Source organism: Schistocerca piceifrons, chromosome 4 (assembly GCF_021461385.2).
Source record: "Schistocerca piceifrons isolate TAMUIC-IGC-003096 chromosome 4, iqSchPice1.1, whole genome shotgun sequence".
NCBI lineage: Eukaryota > Metazoa > Arthropoda > Insecta > Orthoptera > Acrididae > Schistocerca > Schistocerca piceifrons.
This window is the reverse complement of record NC_060141.1, coordinates 271,346,205-271,365,513: the sequence shown is the minus strand read 5'-3', so window position 1 is coordinate 271,365,513 and position 19,309 is coordinate 271,346,205. Positions and strand designations below refer to the sequence as shown.

At 42.4% G+C, this 19,309-nt stretch overlaps 1 protein-coding gene across 1 annotated transcript in view; it reads left to right on the top strand.

Annotated features, from left to right (window-relative positions):
- Nucleotides 1–6,692: 6,692 nt before the first annotated feature.
- The window catches only part of LOC124795789 (sodium channel protein Nach-like), a 146,657-nt gene continuing 134,040 nt past the window's right edge, over nucleotides 6,693–19,309 (top strand). The window contains exon 1 of the mRNA XM_047259870.1: nucleotides 6,693–6,760. Coding sequence (XP_047115826.1) covers nucleotides 6,693–6,760 — 68 coding nt within the window. The remainder of the gene's footprint in view (nucleotides 6,761–19,309) is intronic.

The following is a 19,309-nucleotide window of genomic DNA, read 5'->3' as shown; positions in this document are numbered from 1 at the left end:
TAAGAATTCAACAATACGCCGAGTCGGTACAAAAGGACCGTGTCCTTCCGAGCGGTAGTTGCAAGCGATTTGTTAACGTTTTATTGTGTGACGCATTCAATGTCGCTAGCGCTTTCATTATCTCCTTTATGGAAAATAATGAGCGATGGCCGTCATTCAAACACAGAAGCTCATTTCTGACTTCCAATTCAGATACTGCTTCATTATCTTGCACAGAATATTTAGTACCTCTGATTTTACGTTCGGAAAAAATTCTAGGTCCATAGCACGGTCCACTTTTTGAAAGTGCTATAACGAAAGCATCCATTTCTTGTGAGTGAGAATACTGACCGCTGATCACATTTTTCAGGCCACCGTTGCCCTTGTAGCTCACGATCATATGAAAATAAAGTATTCTGGAGCCCACATGGAAAAATATTAATAGTTAATGTACGTCCTAATTCCCATCTCTCATAAAATTGAAAACGTGTGACTTCCACTCACTCAGTGTCTGAAAATTTATAGAACTTCGTGTACAGCGTTTGTTGCGTTGTTTCCTTCTTCGTCACAATTTTCTACTGAAATTACAGGACTATAGATGGTAAATATTAATAGATAATTGAACAGGCTGATTTGCGTCTTGCCATGGTCTTACGGTAGGATTCTCTGCTCCCGCGCACGGGGTCCCGCGTTCGATTCCCGGCGGGATCAGGGATTTTCTCTGCCACGTGATGGCTGGGTGTTGTGTGTTCTTCATCATCATTTCATCATCATTGACTTAAGTCGCCGGAGTGGTGTCAACTGAAAAAAAGGACTTGCAATACGGCGGCCGAACTTCCCCGCATGGGAATGCGATCATTTCATTTCATTACTACATAGTGAACACATTAGTTCAGCAAGGAAGCTTGAAACCATTTAAGATGAAGAATTAGGTTGCTTGATCCTACAGCTGCAAAAAAAAAAAAAAAAAAAAAAAAAAAAAAAAAAAAAAAAAAAAAACTACATCTACTTCTACATCTTCATTATTTCTCTGCAATTCACAGTTAAGTGTCTAGCAGAGGGTCCATCGAATCACCTTCAAGGTCTTTCTCTGCCTCTCCACTCTCGAAGAGCGCTCAGGAAAAACGGCACTTAAATCTTCCCATCCGAGCTCTGATTTCATTTATCTTATTATGATGATCATTTCTAAACAGATGGACGCCAACAATATATTATCGCACTCTGAGGTGAAATTTGGTGATTGAAATCTCATGAGAAGATCCTGCCGCAACGAATAACGTCTTCGTTTTAATTATTGCCATCCCAATTTTCGTATCATATCCGCGGCACTCTGTCCCCTATTTCGTGACAGTACGAAACGAGCTGCCCTTGTTTGAAGTTTTTCGATGTCCTCCATTAATCCTAACTAATGACGATCCCACACAGCACAGCATTACTCCACAAGAGGGCAAACAGTCTCTTTAATGGGTCTGTTGCATTTTTAAATGTTTTGCCAATAAATCGCAGTCTTCGGTTTGCTTTTACCGTAACATTGTCTATGTGACAGTTCCAATTGAAGTTATTCGTAATTTTAATCCGTAAGTATTTACATGAATTTTCAGCATTTAGATTTGTGTGATCTATCGCGTAACCGAAATTTAGCGGATTCCTTTTAGTACCCATGTGGTGTAATGTTACGTGTATCTAGGCCAGCTAATCGGCCGCCAAGAATTGCTACAGGGTACGGTCAAACTGATGGATGTCTGAACACTAGCGGGTCCAGGGCTCAGGGAGCACAGCGGTCAGCCCAGGTAGTTGAACGTTTCCCATTATCCAGGTGCAAGAACAATGAGCGCGTCGCCGGGAATGGGTAAATCCCAGAGCTGGGAATTTGGATGGCTGCTGATTGCATTGCTTTTGTGCAGGATATGCTTCACGAAATGGAGTGTCAGACACTCTTACAGTAGGCCAAGTTACAGCTCTTTCGACAATAACTCACATCAAATATTAATGCAAATCTGAATATATTTGCTATCTCAGAAAAATGAGGCGCATCCAGTGACACAATAAAAGTCCACTATCTTTAAAACTACAGATGTTAATATCTCGCAGGAATAAACATTTACTCTGGAACCGCGTGACCACTACGGTCGCAGGTTCGAACCCTGCCTCGGGCATGGATGTGTGTGTGGTGTCCTTCGGTTAGTTAGATTTAAGTAGTTCTAAGGTCTAGGGGACTGATGACCTCCGGAGGTAAGTCCCATAGTGCTCAGAGCCATTTTAACCATAAACATTTTCCAAATGAATCTGTGAATTAAAAACTTTCAAACACTTCTTGGTTTATTTCGTATATTATATCTATTTCATTATGCAAACGTTTCTCGAACATCGTATTCTCCACATTTACACGGCATGAATACCTTGCATTTTGTGATGTGATACTTGTGTATTTATTGAATGAACAGTTTACTACTTTGCCAGTAACTTTATTTAAGTGTTTATTACAAATTCTATTAAAAGCTGTACTAATCTGAACGTGATCAATGGCATCTGTTAGTTGACACAACCCTTGTAAAGAGTGCCAAAAGATGCTTCTATCAAGCAGGCATAAATAATGGTTTAAAATAATATTAAGGACAGTCTGTTGCCATTTCTCGTGGGCACACTATCGCAAGAATGCTGGCTTGTTTATTTATGAACCAACTATTACTTATTGTAAATGATCTGAGAATAATCGCCGGCCGGTGTGGCCGAGCGGTTCTAGGCGCTACAGTCTGGAACCGCGCTACCGCTACGGGCGCTGGTTCGAATCCTGCCTCGGACATGGATGTGTGTGATGTCCTTAGGTTAGTTACGTTTAAGTAGTTCTAAGTTCTAGGGGACTGATGACCTCAGAAGTTAAGTCCCAATGTGCTCAGAGCCATTTGAACCATTTGAGAGTAATCGAACGCATATGAAATTTCTTTATTTAAGTATTGTTATTATGTATTAGTTTAATGTGGGAAAGTGGTCATATTGAGTCAGATCATGTCTATAGAGCTTAAGAACGATGTAGTTTTGGTGAGGACAGCCTTCAGCCAGTGGAAAAGGAGAGGTGGCGAAACACTGCGGGAGTCAAGTGGAGACTGGGACTTTTCGAATGAACAGTTCAAGGTAGCTATTCGAGACACTTTACGTTGAGCTCTTGAAGAAAGCAGACCTGCCTTCTGTAACGTGTGTGATTCGATCGTGAAGGTGTTTCATTCTGGGCAGTGAACGGCCGCTATCGTATTTCCGAAGGAACTTTACAATTCGGGAGATCCGAATTGTAATACGGAACTGCGCATAGACAGAATATGAGTTAGTATTCTTTGTATCCCGTGTGTTAATTTGTGAATCCTCATGTTGAATTCTGAAATATTTTGAGCTGGAGAATCTTTCGTTTACTGTGATCACGAAATGGGCTTAGTTTCGCGAGTCTTTGTTGATTATTTAGTCTGACGTTTTCCTCCCAAGTAACTTTACTGCATTTGATAAGGGTATTCTCTGTCTGCATTTAACATGAATATCGTAGTACCACTTCCCGTTTATCTGAGATGTGTTTCTTCAAAAAACGTTATTCAGTATAATTCCTTGTCGTCTTCATCAATTACAGACGTTAGAATAGAATCGTTTTATTGTATTATTCATTTATCTTTTATTTTATGTTTTTGCATATTTTATTGGTTCGCAATTCTAGCTAATGCATATACTATTTGACTGTAGGATCACAGCTACACGTTATTAAACGCAGCGAATTAGCTGCGGGCAGAATAGCAGACGTGCATGGCTCGTCCCTATGACTACATCGAACTATTCTTTTTATACAGATCCGCACATAGCCCAAGTATCCGAAGTACGAGTAACCACAGGTAAAGACGCATCTTTGCTCGTATGGTACGCTGTTTGGAAGAGCAACTAATCATGCAGTAACCGTTAGGAATCTTCGCAATCGCACCTGAAGTGGATCCCAAACCGTACAGCAATACTCCAGAAGAGGGCATATCAGAGTAATGTAAACAGTCTCTTTAATAATCCTGTTGTTGAATGTTCTACCAATAAATCGCAGCCTTTGGTTTGTTTTCACCTTCAAATTGTCTAAGTGACCGTTCCAACTGAAGTTATTCGTAACTGTAATCCCTAAGTATTTACATGAATTTACAGCCTTTAGATTTGTGGGATATATTAGGTAACCGAAATTTAGCGGACTGCTTTTAGTGTTCATGTGGATGACCTCATAATTTTCACTATTTAGAGTCAATCGCCATTATTCGCACCATACAGATATCTAAATCATTTTGCAATTGGTTTTGATAATCTGATGACTTTACAATACAGTAAATGACAGAATCATCTATATACAACTTAAGAAGGCTGCTCTGATTGAAAGCAGGAACAGCAGTGGGCCTCTAACGCTTCCTTGTGAAACACTAGATATTTCTTCTCTTTTACTTGACTTTCGGTAGGTTGCCACGAACTGTGACCTTTCTGACAGGGAATAACGAATGTAGTTGCAGACGATAGTCCATAGGCACGGAATTTGATTAGAAGTCACTTCTGAAGAACAGTATAGAAAGCCTTCTGGAAATCTAAAAATGTGGTATCAATTTGAAATCCCCTGTCGATCGCACTCAGTGCTTAGTGGGAATACAGAGCTAGGTGTGTTTCACAAGAACGATATTTTGTCAATCCATGTTGGCTGTTTGTCAATAAATCGTTTCATCGAGGTAATTCGTAACGTTTGAACTCAGTAGACGTTCCAAAAATCCTTCTGAAAGTCGACGTTAGTGATATGGGTCTGTAGTTCATCAGATTACTCCTATTTCCTTTCTTGGGCATTGGCACGACTTGTGCAGTTATCCAGTCTTTAGATACGAATCTTATGACAAGCGAACGTTGTAAATGTTTGCTATGTATGGAGCTATTGTGTCAGCATACTCTGAAAGGAACCTGATTAGTATACAGTCTGGGCTGAAGACCCGGCCTTTATTAAGTGATTTAAGCTGCTTCGCTATATCGAGGATATCTAATTCTAACTTACTCATGTTGTCAGTTGCTCTTGATTCGAATTCTGGAGTATTTACTTTGCTTTCTTTGGTGAAGGAGTTTCAGAAAACTGTGTTTAGTCATGACTACTTTAGTGGCATCATTACCAGTGACATCACTATTGTTACCGGGCAGTGAAGGTACTGACTGCATCATGGCGCTGGTGTAGTTTACACATGACCTGAATCCCTGGGTTTTCTGCCAGATTTCGACACGAAGTGGAAATTATTAAAAGCATCTCGCATTGAAGTTCGCGCTAAATTTCGAGCTTCTGTAAAACTTTGGCTATCTTGGGGATTACGCGTTCTTTGAAATCTGGCACGCTTTTTCTGTTGCTTCTGCAAAGGTATCGTCACTCGCTTTGTGTACCACGGAAGATGAGTACACTCTCTCATTAATTTATTTATTTGGTATATATCTCTCAGTTTCCATAGATGGCACTTCTTTGAATTTAAACCACATCTGGTATACGCTAACATAGCCAGTTCGAAAGGAGTGGAGATATCTTTTATGAAGGCGTCAAGAGAATTTTTATGTGCTTTTTAAATAGATGTTTTTTGCGTTTGTTTCTGGTGGATTTGGATGTTACCGTATCCAGACTTGCTACAACGGCCTTGCGGTCACTAATCCCTGTATCTGTCATGATGCTCAATATTTAATCAAGATTATTTGATGCTAAGAGGTCAGGTGTGTTCTCGAAAACATTCACACTTCGAGTGGGCTGTTGGACTAATTGTGCAAAATAATTTAGAACTACGTTTCATGCCTACCACTAACTTTAGACATGAATTTTCGCCAAACGGAGGGTAAACTGAAGTCACCATCAACTATAAATGTGTGATTGGGGCACTTATTTGAAATGAGACTCAAGTAGTCTTTGAACTGTTCAGCATTTTAGTCTTTTGTCCATATGAGTCAGCTGGTCGGTAGAAGGAATCAGTTATTAATTTATTCCGACTGACTCACAGGGACTACCTACTTCAATTTCACTATAAGGTGAACAGCTTCCGACAGCAATAAACACTCCACCGCCTTTAATCTATTCTTTCTAAACATTGTGAGGTCCTTGTGAAAATTTTGGCTTCACTTATTTTCGCCTTATCGAGCTTTCAGTACTTATAACGGTTTGAGCTTCAGTGCTTTCTATTAGCGGTTAGTACCCTGGTTCTTTCCCAACACAGCTATGGCAATTTGCAACTACAAACCGGTTGTTGTTAGCTCTAACTTCCTGTGCCGTGCACTCTTTTAGACTGACACCCTTTCTAAAGTTCTCAAGAACCTCGAACCTAAAAAACCGCCTTGTCCCTTCCACACAGCTCCCACTACCGGTGTAGCTGCTTCCCGTGTGTAGTTGACTCGTGACTAGCTAAAGGGAGCTCGGAAACCCACCAGTCTTCCTACTAAATCCAGCTACTTCCAGTTCAGAGCGATCGTTTAAAGCAATGTGCTCTCAGAATTTTACTATCTTCTTAAACTGTGTAAATGTTACATAATTAATGAATTTCAGTCCCAGAACCGGCTGACTATTAATGTACTGTTTAAAACTTTTTTAAATAAGGGATATTTAGGCAAGTAAGACATCCGCAGCCTTGACATCATAAAAAAGTACAGGCACTAAAATATTCCTACCAGCTGCTGGATTCTCCTTTCTGTTTGTTTTTCGATGCACAATGCAGGGAGTGACACCTACTTTTGAGAAAAAAGTATATTTGGTGGTGGAACTAATGGACTTCTCGTGGTAATAATGGGTTTTACTTACTCGTCCATTTAATATTTTCTTTCATAATATTTCAGAAAAGGTTTTAATTGTTAATTAGTATCGGCCACTATTGAGCATCATCAGAACTAGAAAAGGGAAAGAAAAGTACATGAATGCACAAGGGACAAATTAAAAAATACAGTGACCATATTACTGTCCACACCGATAGAAAACAGCATGAAACGGTCTCCAAGTAACGTGTTATCAACCGAATAAAATGTCGGGTGCAAGTGTTATTTGAGGCCTGTGCTCCACTTTTTATGTGCAGCAATGGGACACCTGGGAGCAGAATTGGCAAAGCCTGCACAACTGCTCTTCTAATTAAAATAGATAAATTTGAGAAATCTGGGGTCTATAGAATACAGCTCCAGGAGTGTGACAAGTGCTACACCAGCTACACTGGCAGATTGCTCGATATAAGTTTGAAACAGGAGTCCTATGCCAATAGCAAAACACCAATGGCGCGCATACGGAAAGGGAGAGACACAACATCGGCTCTACGAAAAAACGTCTTCAATGGTACATACAAAGCATTTCAAACCTTCTGGGTCAAATTAAAACAAGCCATATTGGGTGCACAATTAATTATTTTGAGACAGGGAACCAAAGATCGGAATTGCTTATTTTACTGTGTCATGGACAAACATATTGTGCACCGCCTAACAACATATCTCTTAATAAATGTTTAGAGTGACGACCTTCATCTCCAATGCGCAAAGGTCCGCCGCAACCTCTCAAAAAAACTTTGTGTCTGTTGCAAGAGGAGACAGCCAACTTGGATCCTGGGAAGCAGGTCTTCATCCATTTCTACTGCGGTTTCATACACCAAAGTCTTGACGTAGCCCCAGAGCAAAAACTCCAGAGGTGTGAGATCCGGCGATCGCGCTGGACGTGGAACAGGACCTCCACTTCCAATTCAGTGATGAAGGCTTGTTGTACACGTGCTCTTGGACATTAACATCGAAACTGGCCGGTGCACCGTCGTGATGAAACCACATCCTTTCGCGGACAACAAGAGGTACAGCTTCCAAAATGTTTGGTGGTACATCCCGCATGAAGGCCAGATGACGTGGACCAGTCAAACGGGGAGGCTACAAATATGGTCCCTTTTGGGGTGATCTTGAGCAATGCCTGGTCGTACGTTGACAGAGAATCGTTGCTGGTAGCCACGAATGTGGGTGGCGTGCGGAGCATCCTCCCTCCAGATATGGCAGTCGCCGCTGTTGAAAACACTATCAGCGATGAATGAGGACTCATCCGTGAAAACAACAGACTGTACGAAGTTCGGTACTACTACGTTGACAGAAATGAACGCGGGGATCAAAATCTGTTGGTCCCAGTATTTGACACGTTTCTTATTTGGGGACGGGGGACGGGGTTCCGGACATGTCCAAAAGAACAGATACCATCTTCATATAGATAAGGCTTATCGGCTCAAAATTTTTCAAATGGCTCTAAGCATTATCGGACTTAACATCTGAGATCATCAGTCCCCTAGACTTATAACTACTTAAACCTAACTAAGGATTCGAACCTGTGACCATAGCAGCAGCGCGGTTCCGCACTAAAGCGCCTAGAACCGCTCGGCCACATTGGCCGGCAGGCTTACCGGCCAATGATCTTCTTCTTCAGTGCGGATGCACTCACGTTGCCCGAATTCTTACAGGAATCTGTAGACTGACTGCCGCGAGTATTGAGTATAGTGGGCAGGGGCGCTACAAATGTAGTGTGTGGACAGTAAGTTGTGAATGTGGGTCTCACGGGGAGCGTTCCTGAGATGAGTCCCTGCAGTCGCTCTATTCTGCGTGTCTTCGGTGGCTCAGACAGAAAGAGCGTCTGCCATGCAAGCAGGAGATCCCGGGTTTGAGTCCCGGTTGGGGCACACATTTTCAACTGTCCCCGTTGATATTTATCAACGCCTGTAAGCAGCTAAAGATCTGGATTTCATTGTAATTTCATTGATCCGGCATAAGAAGTCACCCCTCCTTCAGCCAATGGACTCGTCAAATAGAGCGAAGGTGCGGATACAGAGCTCCAGGGCACTATCTTGCCTGTGATGTGGAAAACTGCCCCTAAACACGGAATAACGAGCTATAATCAACTACATGAGAATGCGGAAGGCAATGGAAACCACTGAGTGAAAGACACACAATGTGTATCCTAGGGACACGTGGCTTGTACTTGAAAAGTGTCATGATGATCTCTCCATTGGCGAAAGATTCCGGATTAGTCCCCCGTTCGGATCTCTGGCAGGGGATTTCCAACGGGAAGGTGGTCATCAGAGAAATATTAGACAACCAACGAGAGCATAACGTTTAACGAGTCGCGGCGTAGAATGTCAGCTGGGGCGTAGAATGTCAGAAGTTTGAACGTGGTAGGAAAACGGAAATGCTGAGGCTCAATCTATATAGTGGGGTTCAATGAAGAGAAATGGAAAGAAGACAATGATTTCTTGTCAACTGAGTACAGAGTAATACGAGCAGCGGCAGAAAATGGGATAACGGGGACAGGATTCGTTATGAAAAGGAACGTAGGGGAGAGTGTGAGTTACTGTGAACAGTTCAGTGTTGATTAGTCGAGCTCTGCAATAAATTTCGAAATAATAGCGAATATTCTGTTCAAGAATCACAAGAGGTGGAGGAGGCGTAATTGGAAAAGGCCGGGAGATACAGATGGTCAGGCAGAGATTACGAAATCAGATACTGGACTTAAAGGCATATCCCGGAGCAGATATAGCCTTACATTACAATTTAGTAATGATCAAGAGAAGATTGAATTTTAAGAGACTAGTCAGGAAGAAGCAATGCGTGGGATACGAGAGTACTAAGGAATAAGAGGTTCGATTGAAGTTCTGTAAGGCTATAGATACTGAGCTAAGGAATAGCTCAGTAGGCAGCTCATTCCAAGAGGAATGAGCATCTTTAAAAAGAGCAGTCACAGGAGTTGGAAAGAGAAACATAGATACAAAGAAGGTAACTGTGAAGAGACCATGAGTAAATGAAGAAATGCTTCAGTTGATCGATGAGAAGACGAAATCCAAAAATGTTCAGGGAAATTCAGGAATACAGAAATACAACTAATTTAAGAATGAAATAAATATAAAGCGCAGAGAAGCTAAGGCGAAAATCGTGAATGAAAAATGTGAAGAAATCAAAAACGAAATGATTGTCGGAAGGTCTGACTGAGCATATAGGAAGTCAAAACAACCTGCGCTGAAAGTAAATGCAAAGGAGGTAACATTAAAAGTGCAATGGAAATTCCACTGTTAAATCAAGAGGAGAGAGTGGATAGATGGAAAGAATACACTGAAGGCCCCTATGAGCGACAAGACTTGTCTGATGACGTGATAGAAGAAGAAACAGGAGTCGATATAGAAGAGATAATGCATTCAGTATTATAATCAGAATTTAAGAGAGCTTTGAAGGACTTAATATCAAATAAGGCCAAAGGGGGTAGATCATATTCGATTATAATTTCTAAAATCATTAGGGAAAATGGCAACAAAACGACTAATCACGTTGGTGTGTGTATGAGTCTGGCGACTTTCGGAAAAATATGATCCATAGAATTCCGAAGTCTACAAAAGATGAACAAGTGCGAGAATTATCGCACAATTAGCTTATCAGCTCATACGTCCAATTTGATGACAAGAGTAATATACAGAAGAATGGAAAAGGAAATTGAGGATGTGTTAGATGACGATCAGTTTGGCTTTAGGAAAGGTAAAGGCACCAGAGAGGCAACTGTGACATTACGGTTGATATTCACATAAGACTGAATAAAACTTAGTACACGTTCATAGGATTTGTCGACCCGCAAAAAGCGCTTGGCAAATGTCAAATGGTGTAAGATACAGGAAATTCTGAGAAAAATATGGGTAAGCTGTAGAGAGATAATATATGTACAAGAACCAAGAGTGGAGGACCAAGCACAAAATACTCGGATTAAAAAAGGTATAAGACAGGGATGTAGTCTTTCGCCCCTACTGTTCAATTTGTATGTCGAAGAAGCAATGACGGAAATAAAAGAAGGGTTCAAGAGTGTAATTAAAATTCAAGGTAAAGGGGTATCAATGATAAGATTCGCTGATGGCATTGCTATCCTCAGCGAAGGTGAGGAAGAATTAGAAGACCTGCTGAATGGAAGGAACAGTCTAATGAGTGCAGAATAGGACTGAGAGTAAATAGAAGAAAGACGAAAGTAGTGAGAAGTAGCAGAAATGAGAACAGCGAAACTCAACATCAGGATTGGTGATCACGAAGTAGTTGACGTTAAGGAATTCTGCTGTCTAGGCAGCAAAATAACGCATGACAGACGGAGCAAGGACGACATAAAAAGCACACTATAAATGGCTAAAAGGGCATTTCTTGCCAAGAAGAGTCTGCTAGTATTAAATATAGACCTTACTTCGAGGAGGATTTTTGAAAACGTATGTTTGTAGCGCAACACTGTATGGTAGTGAAACACGGCCTGTGGGCAAAGTGGAAAAAAGAGATTCTAAGCATTTGAGATGTGGTGCCACAGAAGAATGTAGATAATTATGTGGACTGATAAGGTAAGGACAGCGGAGGTTTTGCGCAGAATGGGGGAGGAAAGGAGTCATCACCATTTCCTGGGGCCTTTGCCCACTTCAACGCAGCGTCGAACTCGTTACTATGGATTTGGCGATGTTAGTGTCGGAGGGTGTCCGGATGCCCTCTGGGACGGAATTAGTGTACCCCATCTATCTTCGTCTAGTGTAAGACATGAAATAGTGGGAACCTTTTCAAATGTCTGCGACTCGTGTAACTGAGCCCGGTATTAACCTAGTGTGATGTGGAAAACCGCCTAAAAGCCACATCCGGGCTGGCCGGCACACCAGCCCTCGTCGGCAATCCGCCGGACGGATTCGATACGGGGCCCGCGCACCTACCCAAGACTAGGAAGCAGCGCATTAGCGCTCTCGGCTAATCTGGTGGATGGAGGAGGAAAGAAGTATATGGAAAATACTGACAAGAAGGAGGAGTTAAGGCATCAGGGAATAAGTTGCATGGTACTAAGGAGAGCTATAGAGGGTAAAAATTGTAGAGGAAGATGGATAATGGAATATACCCAGCAAATAATTGAGGACGTAGGTTGCTAGTGGCATTCTGAGATGAAGAGGTTGGCACAGGAGAGGAATTCGTGGCGGGCCGCATCAAACCAGTTAGAAGATTGATAATTTAAAAAAATAGGATGTAGACTATGTGGTATGAACGTATTTGGGTCGGCCCGGAAGACGTGCACGGATAGCCTCATGGCAAGGGGACCGTTCGTGACAAGCGGGAAATACGGGTTCGTGTCCAGATGCTGCTCAAATTTTTTTATGTCACGAACAGATAGAACACATGCATCTAATACAAATGACGCCAAGTTATTGGCATTCAGAGAATTTTTTTTTTGGATCTGTTCCAAACTGCTGTCAATCATTATTATTGTAAAAAAAAATTACTTTTTGTATGTGCATGACAATGCACCCTGTTATAAAGCAGCAACTCTAAGGCAATGGTTTGTGAAGAATAACATTTCTGAAACGGACAGCCCTGCACCAACTCCCGATCTGAACCCAATGGGACCTCTTTTGGATGAGTCAGAATGTGGGCTTTGTTCCAGACCTCAGCGTTCAACGTCACTACCTTTTCTGGTTCCGTCTGCTGAGGAAGAATGCGTTGCCATTCCTCCACAGACATTCAGACACCAGCAGAGTTGAAGCCCTCATAAAGGCGAAGGGTAGACAGACCTCATATTAAGGTCCACTAATAGGTGTCAGGATACTTTTGAGCAGATAATATATAAACAGCGAGTGATTCGGCAGTCGCCTGGACCTGCGAGTCCGTGTGGCCTATATGTGAGTGCCGCCTATTGTCAAATTTCAACACAAGCTGCTCTCTCTGTATTGTGAACATAATGTTCGCCAGCCGAAGTGGCCGAGCGGTTCTAGGCGCTACAGTCTGGAACCGCACGACCGCTACGGTCGCGGGTTCGAATCCTGCCTCGGGCATGGATGTGTGTGCTGTCCTTAGGTTAGTTAGGTCTAAGTAGTTCTAAGTTCTAGGGGACTGATGACCTCAACAGTTAAGTCCCATAGTGCTCAGAGCCATTTGAACCATTTGAACATAATGTTAGTTTCATTTCAGATCTCACAACGTGTACTATAATTCTGTCAAAAGCTTGCACTTTAGTAATTTTCCTCTATTTAAAGTTGTTTCTAGGTTTCATTAAAGTTTTATGACATAAAAGTTCGTCATGAAGTTTTAGTATAGTAACATATTTATATTCAGTTTATTCTTACGCCTTTGATAGATGCTTTTATAAACAATTCCGTTACTTAGTTTTTAAACAGATCCTTTAATTAAGAGATAACTTTTAATTAAGTCTTTACTGCTAACTTCGCCTACTCCGCCCACAGACGTCGTTTGCCTGCGCATAAGGAGTGCACCATCTACATAGATAACATTTGCACCTTGTTTTCTATCCAGTGTGAAGAAACTGCTTTGAATCGTTAAGAAAAGTAATTTTCATTGATTTTTTTCATGTAGTTCTTTATGCATAGACATGGCAAAGTCAATTAGAAATTCTTTTCTTTAGCTTTTCTGTACATAACTACAAATAAAAATTACAATCAATAGATAAACCTACAGTAACCGGAACACCAAAACGGAAAACAAAAACGCTACGAACTTACACACCTATCTAATAGTTCTGATGAAGGCCAATAGTGGCCGGAACCACTTAACGATATAGCGCATTTTCTGTCATTGTGTCAAAGAAAACAATAAATGTGCTGTGGCAACTAAGATTTTTATTTTCCCTACATTAGATTTAGCACTTAAATTTCTCTGTGTGTGCCCTAATTTCTCTTATTTTATCGTGTTGATCATTTCTCCCTATGTAGGTGGGTGCCAACAGAATGTCTTCGCAGTCGGAGGAGAAAACTGGTGATTGAAATTTCATGAGAAGACCCCGTCGCAACGAAAAACGCCTCTGTTTTAATGATTGCCACTCCAATTCAAGTATCATGTCTGTGGCACTATCTCCCCCATTTCGCTATAATACAAAACGAGCCGCCCTTCTTTGTACTTTTTCGATGTCATGCGTCAGTCCCATCCGGTGCGGATCCCACACCGCACAGCAATACTCCAGAATAGGGCGACAAGCGTCGTGAAAGCAGTCTCTTTAGTAAACCTGTTGCACCTTCTAAGTGTTCTGCTAATGGATCGCAGTCTTTGGTTTCCTCTACCCACAACATTATCTACGTGATCGTTCCAATTTAGGTTATTTGTAATTGTAATTCCTAAGTATTTAGTCGAATTTACAGACTTAGATTTGTGTGACTTACGCGTAATATAAATTTAGAGGATTTCTTTTAGTTTTCATGTGAAAAACTTCACATTTTTCCTTAATAAGGGCCAATTACCACTTTTCGCAACATACTGGTGCCAGCCAGAGTGGCCGAGCGGTTCTAGGCGCTACAGTCTTGAGCCGCATGACCGCTACGGTCGCAGGTTCGAATCTTGCCTCGGGCATGGATGTTTGTGATGTCCTTAGGTTAGATAGGTTTAAGTAGTTCTAAGTTCTAGGGGACTGATGACCACAGAAGTTAAGTCCCATACTGCTCAGATTTATTTTTGAACCATACTGGTATCTTATGTACATCATTTTGCAATTCGGTTTGGCCATCTGGTGACTTTAGAAGACCGTAAATGAAGGAATCATCTGCAAACAATATGATAGGGTTATCAGATTGTCTCCTATATCGTTAACATAGATCGGGAACAATGGAGGGCCTATAATATTTAATTGGGGAACGCCGGATATTACTTCTGTTTTACTCGATGACTTTCCGTCTATTACTACAAAGTGCGACCTTTCTGATAGGAAATCACGAATCCAGTCACAAAACTGAGTAGATATTCCATACGCACGCAGTTTGGATAGAAGACAATTGTGAGGAGCGGTGTCGAAAGCCTTCTGGAAATCTAAAAATATGGAATCAATTTGTCATCGCCTGTCGATAGCACTCATTGCTTCATGAGTATAAAGAGCTCGTCGTGTTTCACAAGAACGAAGTTTTCTGAATCCGTGCTATGTGTCAATAAATCGTTTTCTTCAAGGTACTGCATAATATTCGAATACAGTATATGTTCCAAAACCCTACTGCAAATCGACGTTGATGATATGGGCCTGTAATTCAGTGGATTACTCCTATTTCCTTTTTTGGGTATTCGTATGACTTGAGCAATTTTCCAGTCTTTAGGTACGGAACACTCTGTGAGCGAGCGGTTGTATATAATTGCTAAATATGGAGCTATTGTATCACCATACGATGAAAGGAACCTGACTGGTATACCATCTGGCCCGGAGGCCTTGGCTTTATTAAGTGATTTAAGCTGCTTTGCTACACCGAGGATAACTACTTCTATGTTTCTCATTTGGCAGTTGTTCTTGATTGGAACTCAGGAATATTTCCTTCGACTTCTTTGATGAAAGGGTTTCGGAAAACCGTGTTTAATGACTCTGCTTTAGTGGCACTGTCATCAATGATTTCACCGTTGTCATCGCGCTGTGAAGATATTGATGAAGATATTGGTGTGCTTTATGTATGACCAGAACCTCTTTGGGTTTTCTGCCAGATTCCGAGACAGAGTTTCGTTGTGGAAATTATAAAACCAACTCGCATTGAAGTACGCACTACATTTTGAAGGTCTGCAAAACTTTGCTAATTATGGGGATTTCGCATTCTTTTAAATTTGGCGTGCTTTCTCCGTTGCTTCTGCAAAAGCGATCTGACCCGTTTTGTGTACCATAGGGGATCACTAACATCACTTATTAATTTATGTGGTACATATGTCTCAATTGCCATCAATACTATGTCTCTGAAATCATTCCACATCTCTTCTACGCTTAGAGATCAGATAGGAAGGAGTGGAGACTGTCTCTTAAAAAGGTGTTATGAGCATTTTTATCAGCTTTTTTAAATCAATGTACTTTGCGTTTCTTTTTGATGATCGTAAGTGTTACGGTATTCAGCCTAGCAGCTACTGCCTTGTGGTCGCCAGTCCCTGTATTTGTCACAACACTTACTATTTGTCCAGGATTATTTGTTGCTAAGAGGTCAAGTATGCAACCATTTTCGCTTCGAGTGGGTTCATGAGCTAATTGTTCAAAATAATTTTCTGAGAAAGCATTCAGTACAGTTTCGGATAACGTTTTGTGCCTGCCGCCGGCTTTATACGTATAGTTTTTCTAGCATATCGAAGATAGATTAAAGTCACCGACTATAATTCTATGAGTGGGGTACTTATTTGAAATGAGACTGAAGTTTTCTTTGAACTGTTCAGCAAATATGTCTTCTGAGTCAGAGGTGTAGGTAAAACGATCCAATTAATAGTTTAGTACGACTGTCAGGTATCACCTCTACCCATACTATTTCACATGAACTATCTACTTCAATTTCGCTACAAGGCAAACTACCTCTGACAGCAATAAATACTCCACCACCAACTGTATTTAATCCATCCTTTCTGAACACTGTTAGATCGTTTGAAAAAATTTCGGCTGAACTTATTTTCGGGCTTAGCCAACTTTTCGCACCTATAACTATTTGAGCTTTAGTGCTTTCTATTAGGGCTTGGAGTCCTGGTTCTTTCCCAACGCAGCCGACAATTTACAACTACAATACCTATCGTTTCTACAACTACCTTACTGTGTTTTACCTGCCCCCAATTAGACGGACGCCCTTTCTGGTGTTTCCCGAGACCCTATTACATAAAAAACCGTCCAGTCCCTTCCACACAGCCCCCGCTGCCCGTGTAGCCGCTTCCTGTGTGTAGTGGGCTCCTGACCTATTAAACAGAACCCGGTAACCCACCACCCGATGGCGTAAGTCGAGGAATCTGCAGCCTACACGGTCACAGAACCGCCTAAGCCTCTGATTCAAACCCTCCACTCGGCTCTGCACGAAAGGCCCACAGTCGGTTCTGTCGACGATGCTGCAGAGATTAATGTTGCAAGGAAGACTGGCAGTCTTTACCAACTGAGGCTAACTGCCCGAAACCAGTGTGAATCTGCTCCGATTGGTACCGACGTGTGCCGCCACCAGCAGTTGGCTGCACCCTGTACTCTTCGTGGCATCTGGAAGCACCCTTTCCACATCCGGAATGACTCCCCCTGGTATGCACAAGAAGTGCACTTGGTTTCCTTCCCCTCCTTGGCAGCCATGTTCCTCAGGGGCCCCATTACGCGCTTAATTTGGAGCTCACAACTACCAGCAAACCCACCCTCTGTGAATGTCCAGCCCTTGCAGGCCGAGAAGCTCCCTCTGGAACAGGATGGATGACTGCATCCGGCTCAAAGGCTATGTCAGCTACAGATAACGGCCGAAACCTGTTCGTCAAACGAACTAGGGAGGCATTACAATCGGCCCCTCGGAAAGTCTTCCGCTGCCTGCCAGAATTTGGAATGATCTTCCACTCAACCACAGGTGAGGGATCAACCTCAATGCAGGCAGTGCCGGGGCGGCCACAGCAGTGGACCGATCGGAGGACACATGGGATGTGCTCGACGTCCCTCGCATACCCGCATCCGACTTCCCACAATGATACCCCTTGGAAGCAGCCTCAAGCTGTGTGACAGGAGCCAACACAGCCTGGAGCTGTGAGCGAAGGATCAACAACTCAGCTCACATCTGTATACAGCAATCACAGTTCCTATCCATTACTGGAGTAGCTTACGTTTGAAGCTCGTAAAAATACGAAATAGACGAATGGTGTACTCGCCTGGAACTTGTGGTGCTCTTTCACTGATGGTCTAACTGACACTGAGCTGTTCTAACCAAAACAAACAAAAGCCTTTACGATACGAGGGACGATCCAAGAGTCGATAGTAATGGCAGTAGACTACGCTACACTGTTATTAAAATAAAAGGTTGTGCCTAGTAAGCATTCAAACATGCAAGAAATTACAAAAATAAACTAGTAATTACACAGATAACTGAAAATAAGTCGCTCCTGTTTGCAGCTAGTAAAAATATATAATAAAACAACGGTGTACGGGCCTTACTAGCAGCAGAAACTTGTGGTGCACTCTAATTGACGTTCTTGATTAAACTTCTAATCCTTTTACAGCGTAGGTGTTGTTCGGGTAGTTTAAATTTTTTGATTTTTTTTTAGTATGTCATTAATTAATCATCAGATTCTCGAGCCCGCCTTTGAGGTATCTATGATATTCTGCTGAGGTTTAATTGTTTAAGCCCTCCGATGTATTACTGCTCATTTACAGAAGAATGCTCAATGATTTTGTTTTGCCCAGATGTTGCTGTCACAAAGAATTCCTCCCATCGTTGTCCCGACTTAGCTACTGTTGAGCCTTAGCGAAGATGGGCAGACGTCATTGTTGCTGGCCAGGTATCCTGAGCTTGTGAACCAGCACTGAGAATGTGTTCGCTGGACCAGTGCGTACGGTGGAATTTCTAGATGTTGCGTCCAAGGTTCCACCTGACGCTGCTTCTGGGTGCTGCCAGAGACTGCCGCCATTTCAATATGCTGTAAATAAAAAGTTGTGGTATATCTCGATACGGATGCGACCATCATGATGCTGTAAACAGAACCTGGATTCATCCGAAAAAATGACGTTTTACCATTCGTGCACCCAGGTTCGTCGTTGAGTACACCATCGCAGGCGCTCCTGTCTGTGATGCAGCGTCAAGTGTAACCGCAGCCATGGTCTCCGAGCTGATAGTCCATGCTGCTGCAAACGTCGTCGGACAGTTCGTGCAGATGGTTGTTGTCTTACAAACGTCCCCTACTGTTGACTCAGGGATCGAGACGTGGCTGCACGATTCGTTACAGCCATGCAGATAAGATGCCTGTCATCTCGACTGCTAGTGATACGAGGCCGTTGGGATCCAGCACGGCGTTCCGTATTACCCTCCTGAACCCACCGATTCCATATGCTGCTAACAGTCACTGGATCTTGACCAGCGCGAGCAGCAATATCTCGATACGATAAACCGCATTCGCAATGGGCGCCAACCTTGTGTGAAAAATGGTTCAAATGGCTCTGAGCACTGTGGGACTTAACATCTATGGTCATCATCCCCTAGAACTTAGAACTACTTAAACCTAACTAACCTAAGGACATCACACAACACCCAGTCAACACGAGGCAGAGAAAATCCCTGACCCCGCCGGGAATCGAATCCGGGAAACCGGGCGTGGGTAGCGAGAACGCTACCGCACGACCATGAGCTGCGGACACTTGTGTGAATGCTCCGAAAAGCTAATCATTTGCATATCACAGCATCGTCTTCCTATTGGTTAAATTTCGCGTCTGTAGCACGTCATCTTCGTTGTGTAGCAATTTTAATGGCCAGTAGTGTAGCTCCTGGCAACAAAACGCAGACAACGCTGTTAGACTACAACTGTGCTAGCAAGTGCCGCACTATTATTGGAAGGTTTAAGTTTTCAGTCCCATGTCAGTCAGTGTAAGATTTGTAGCAGTCACTTCTTT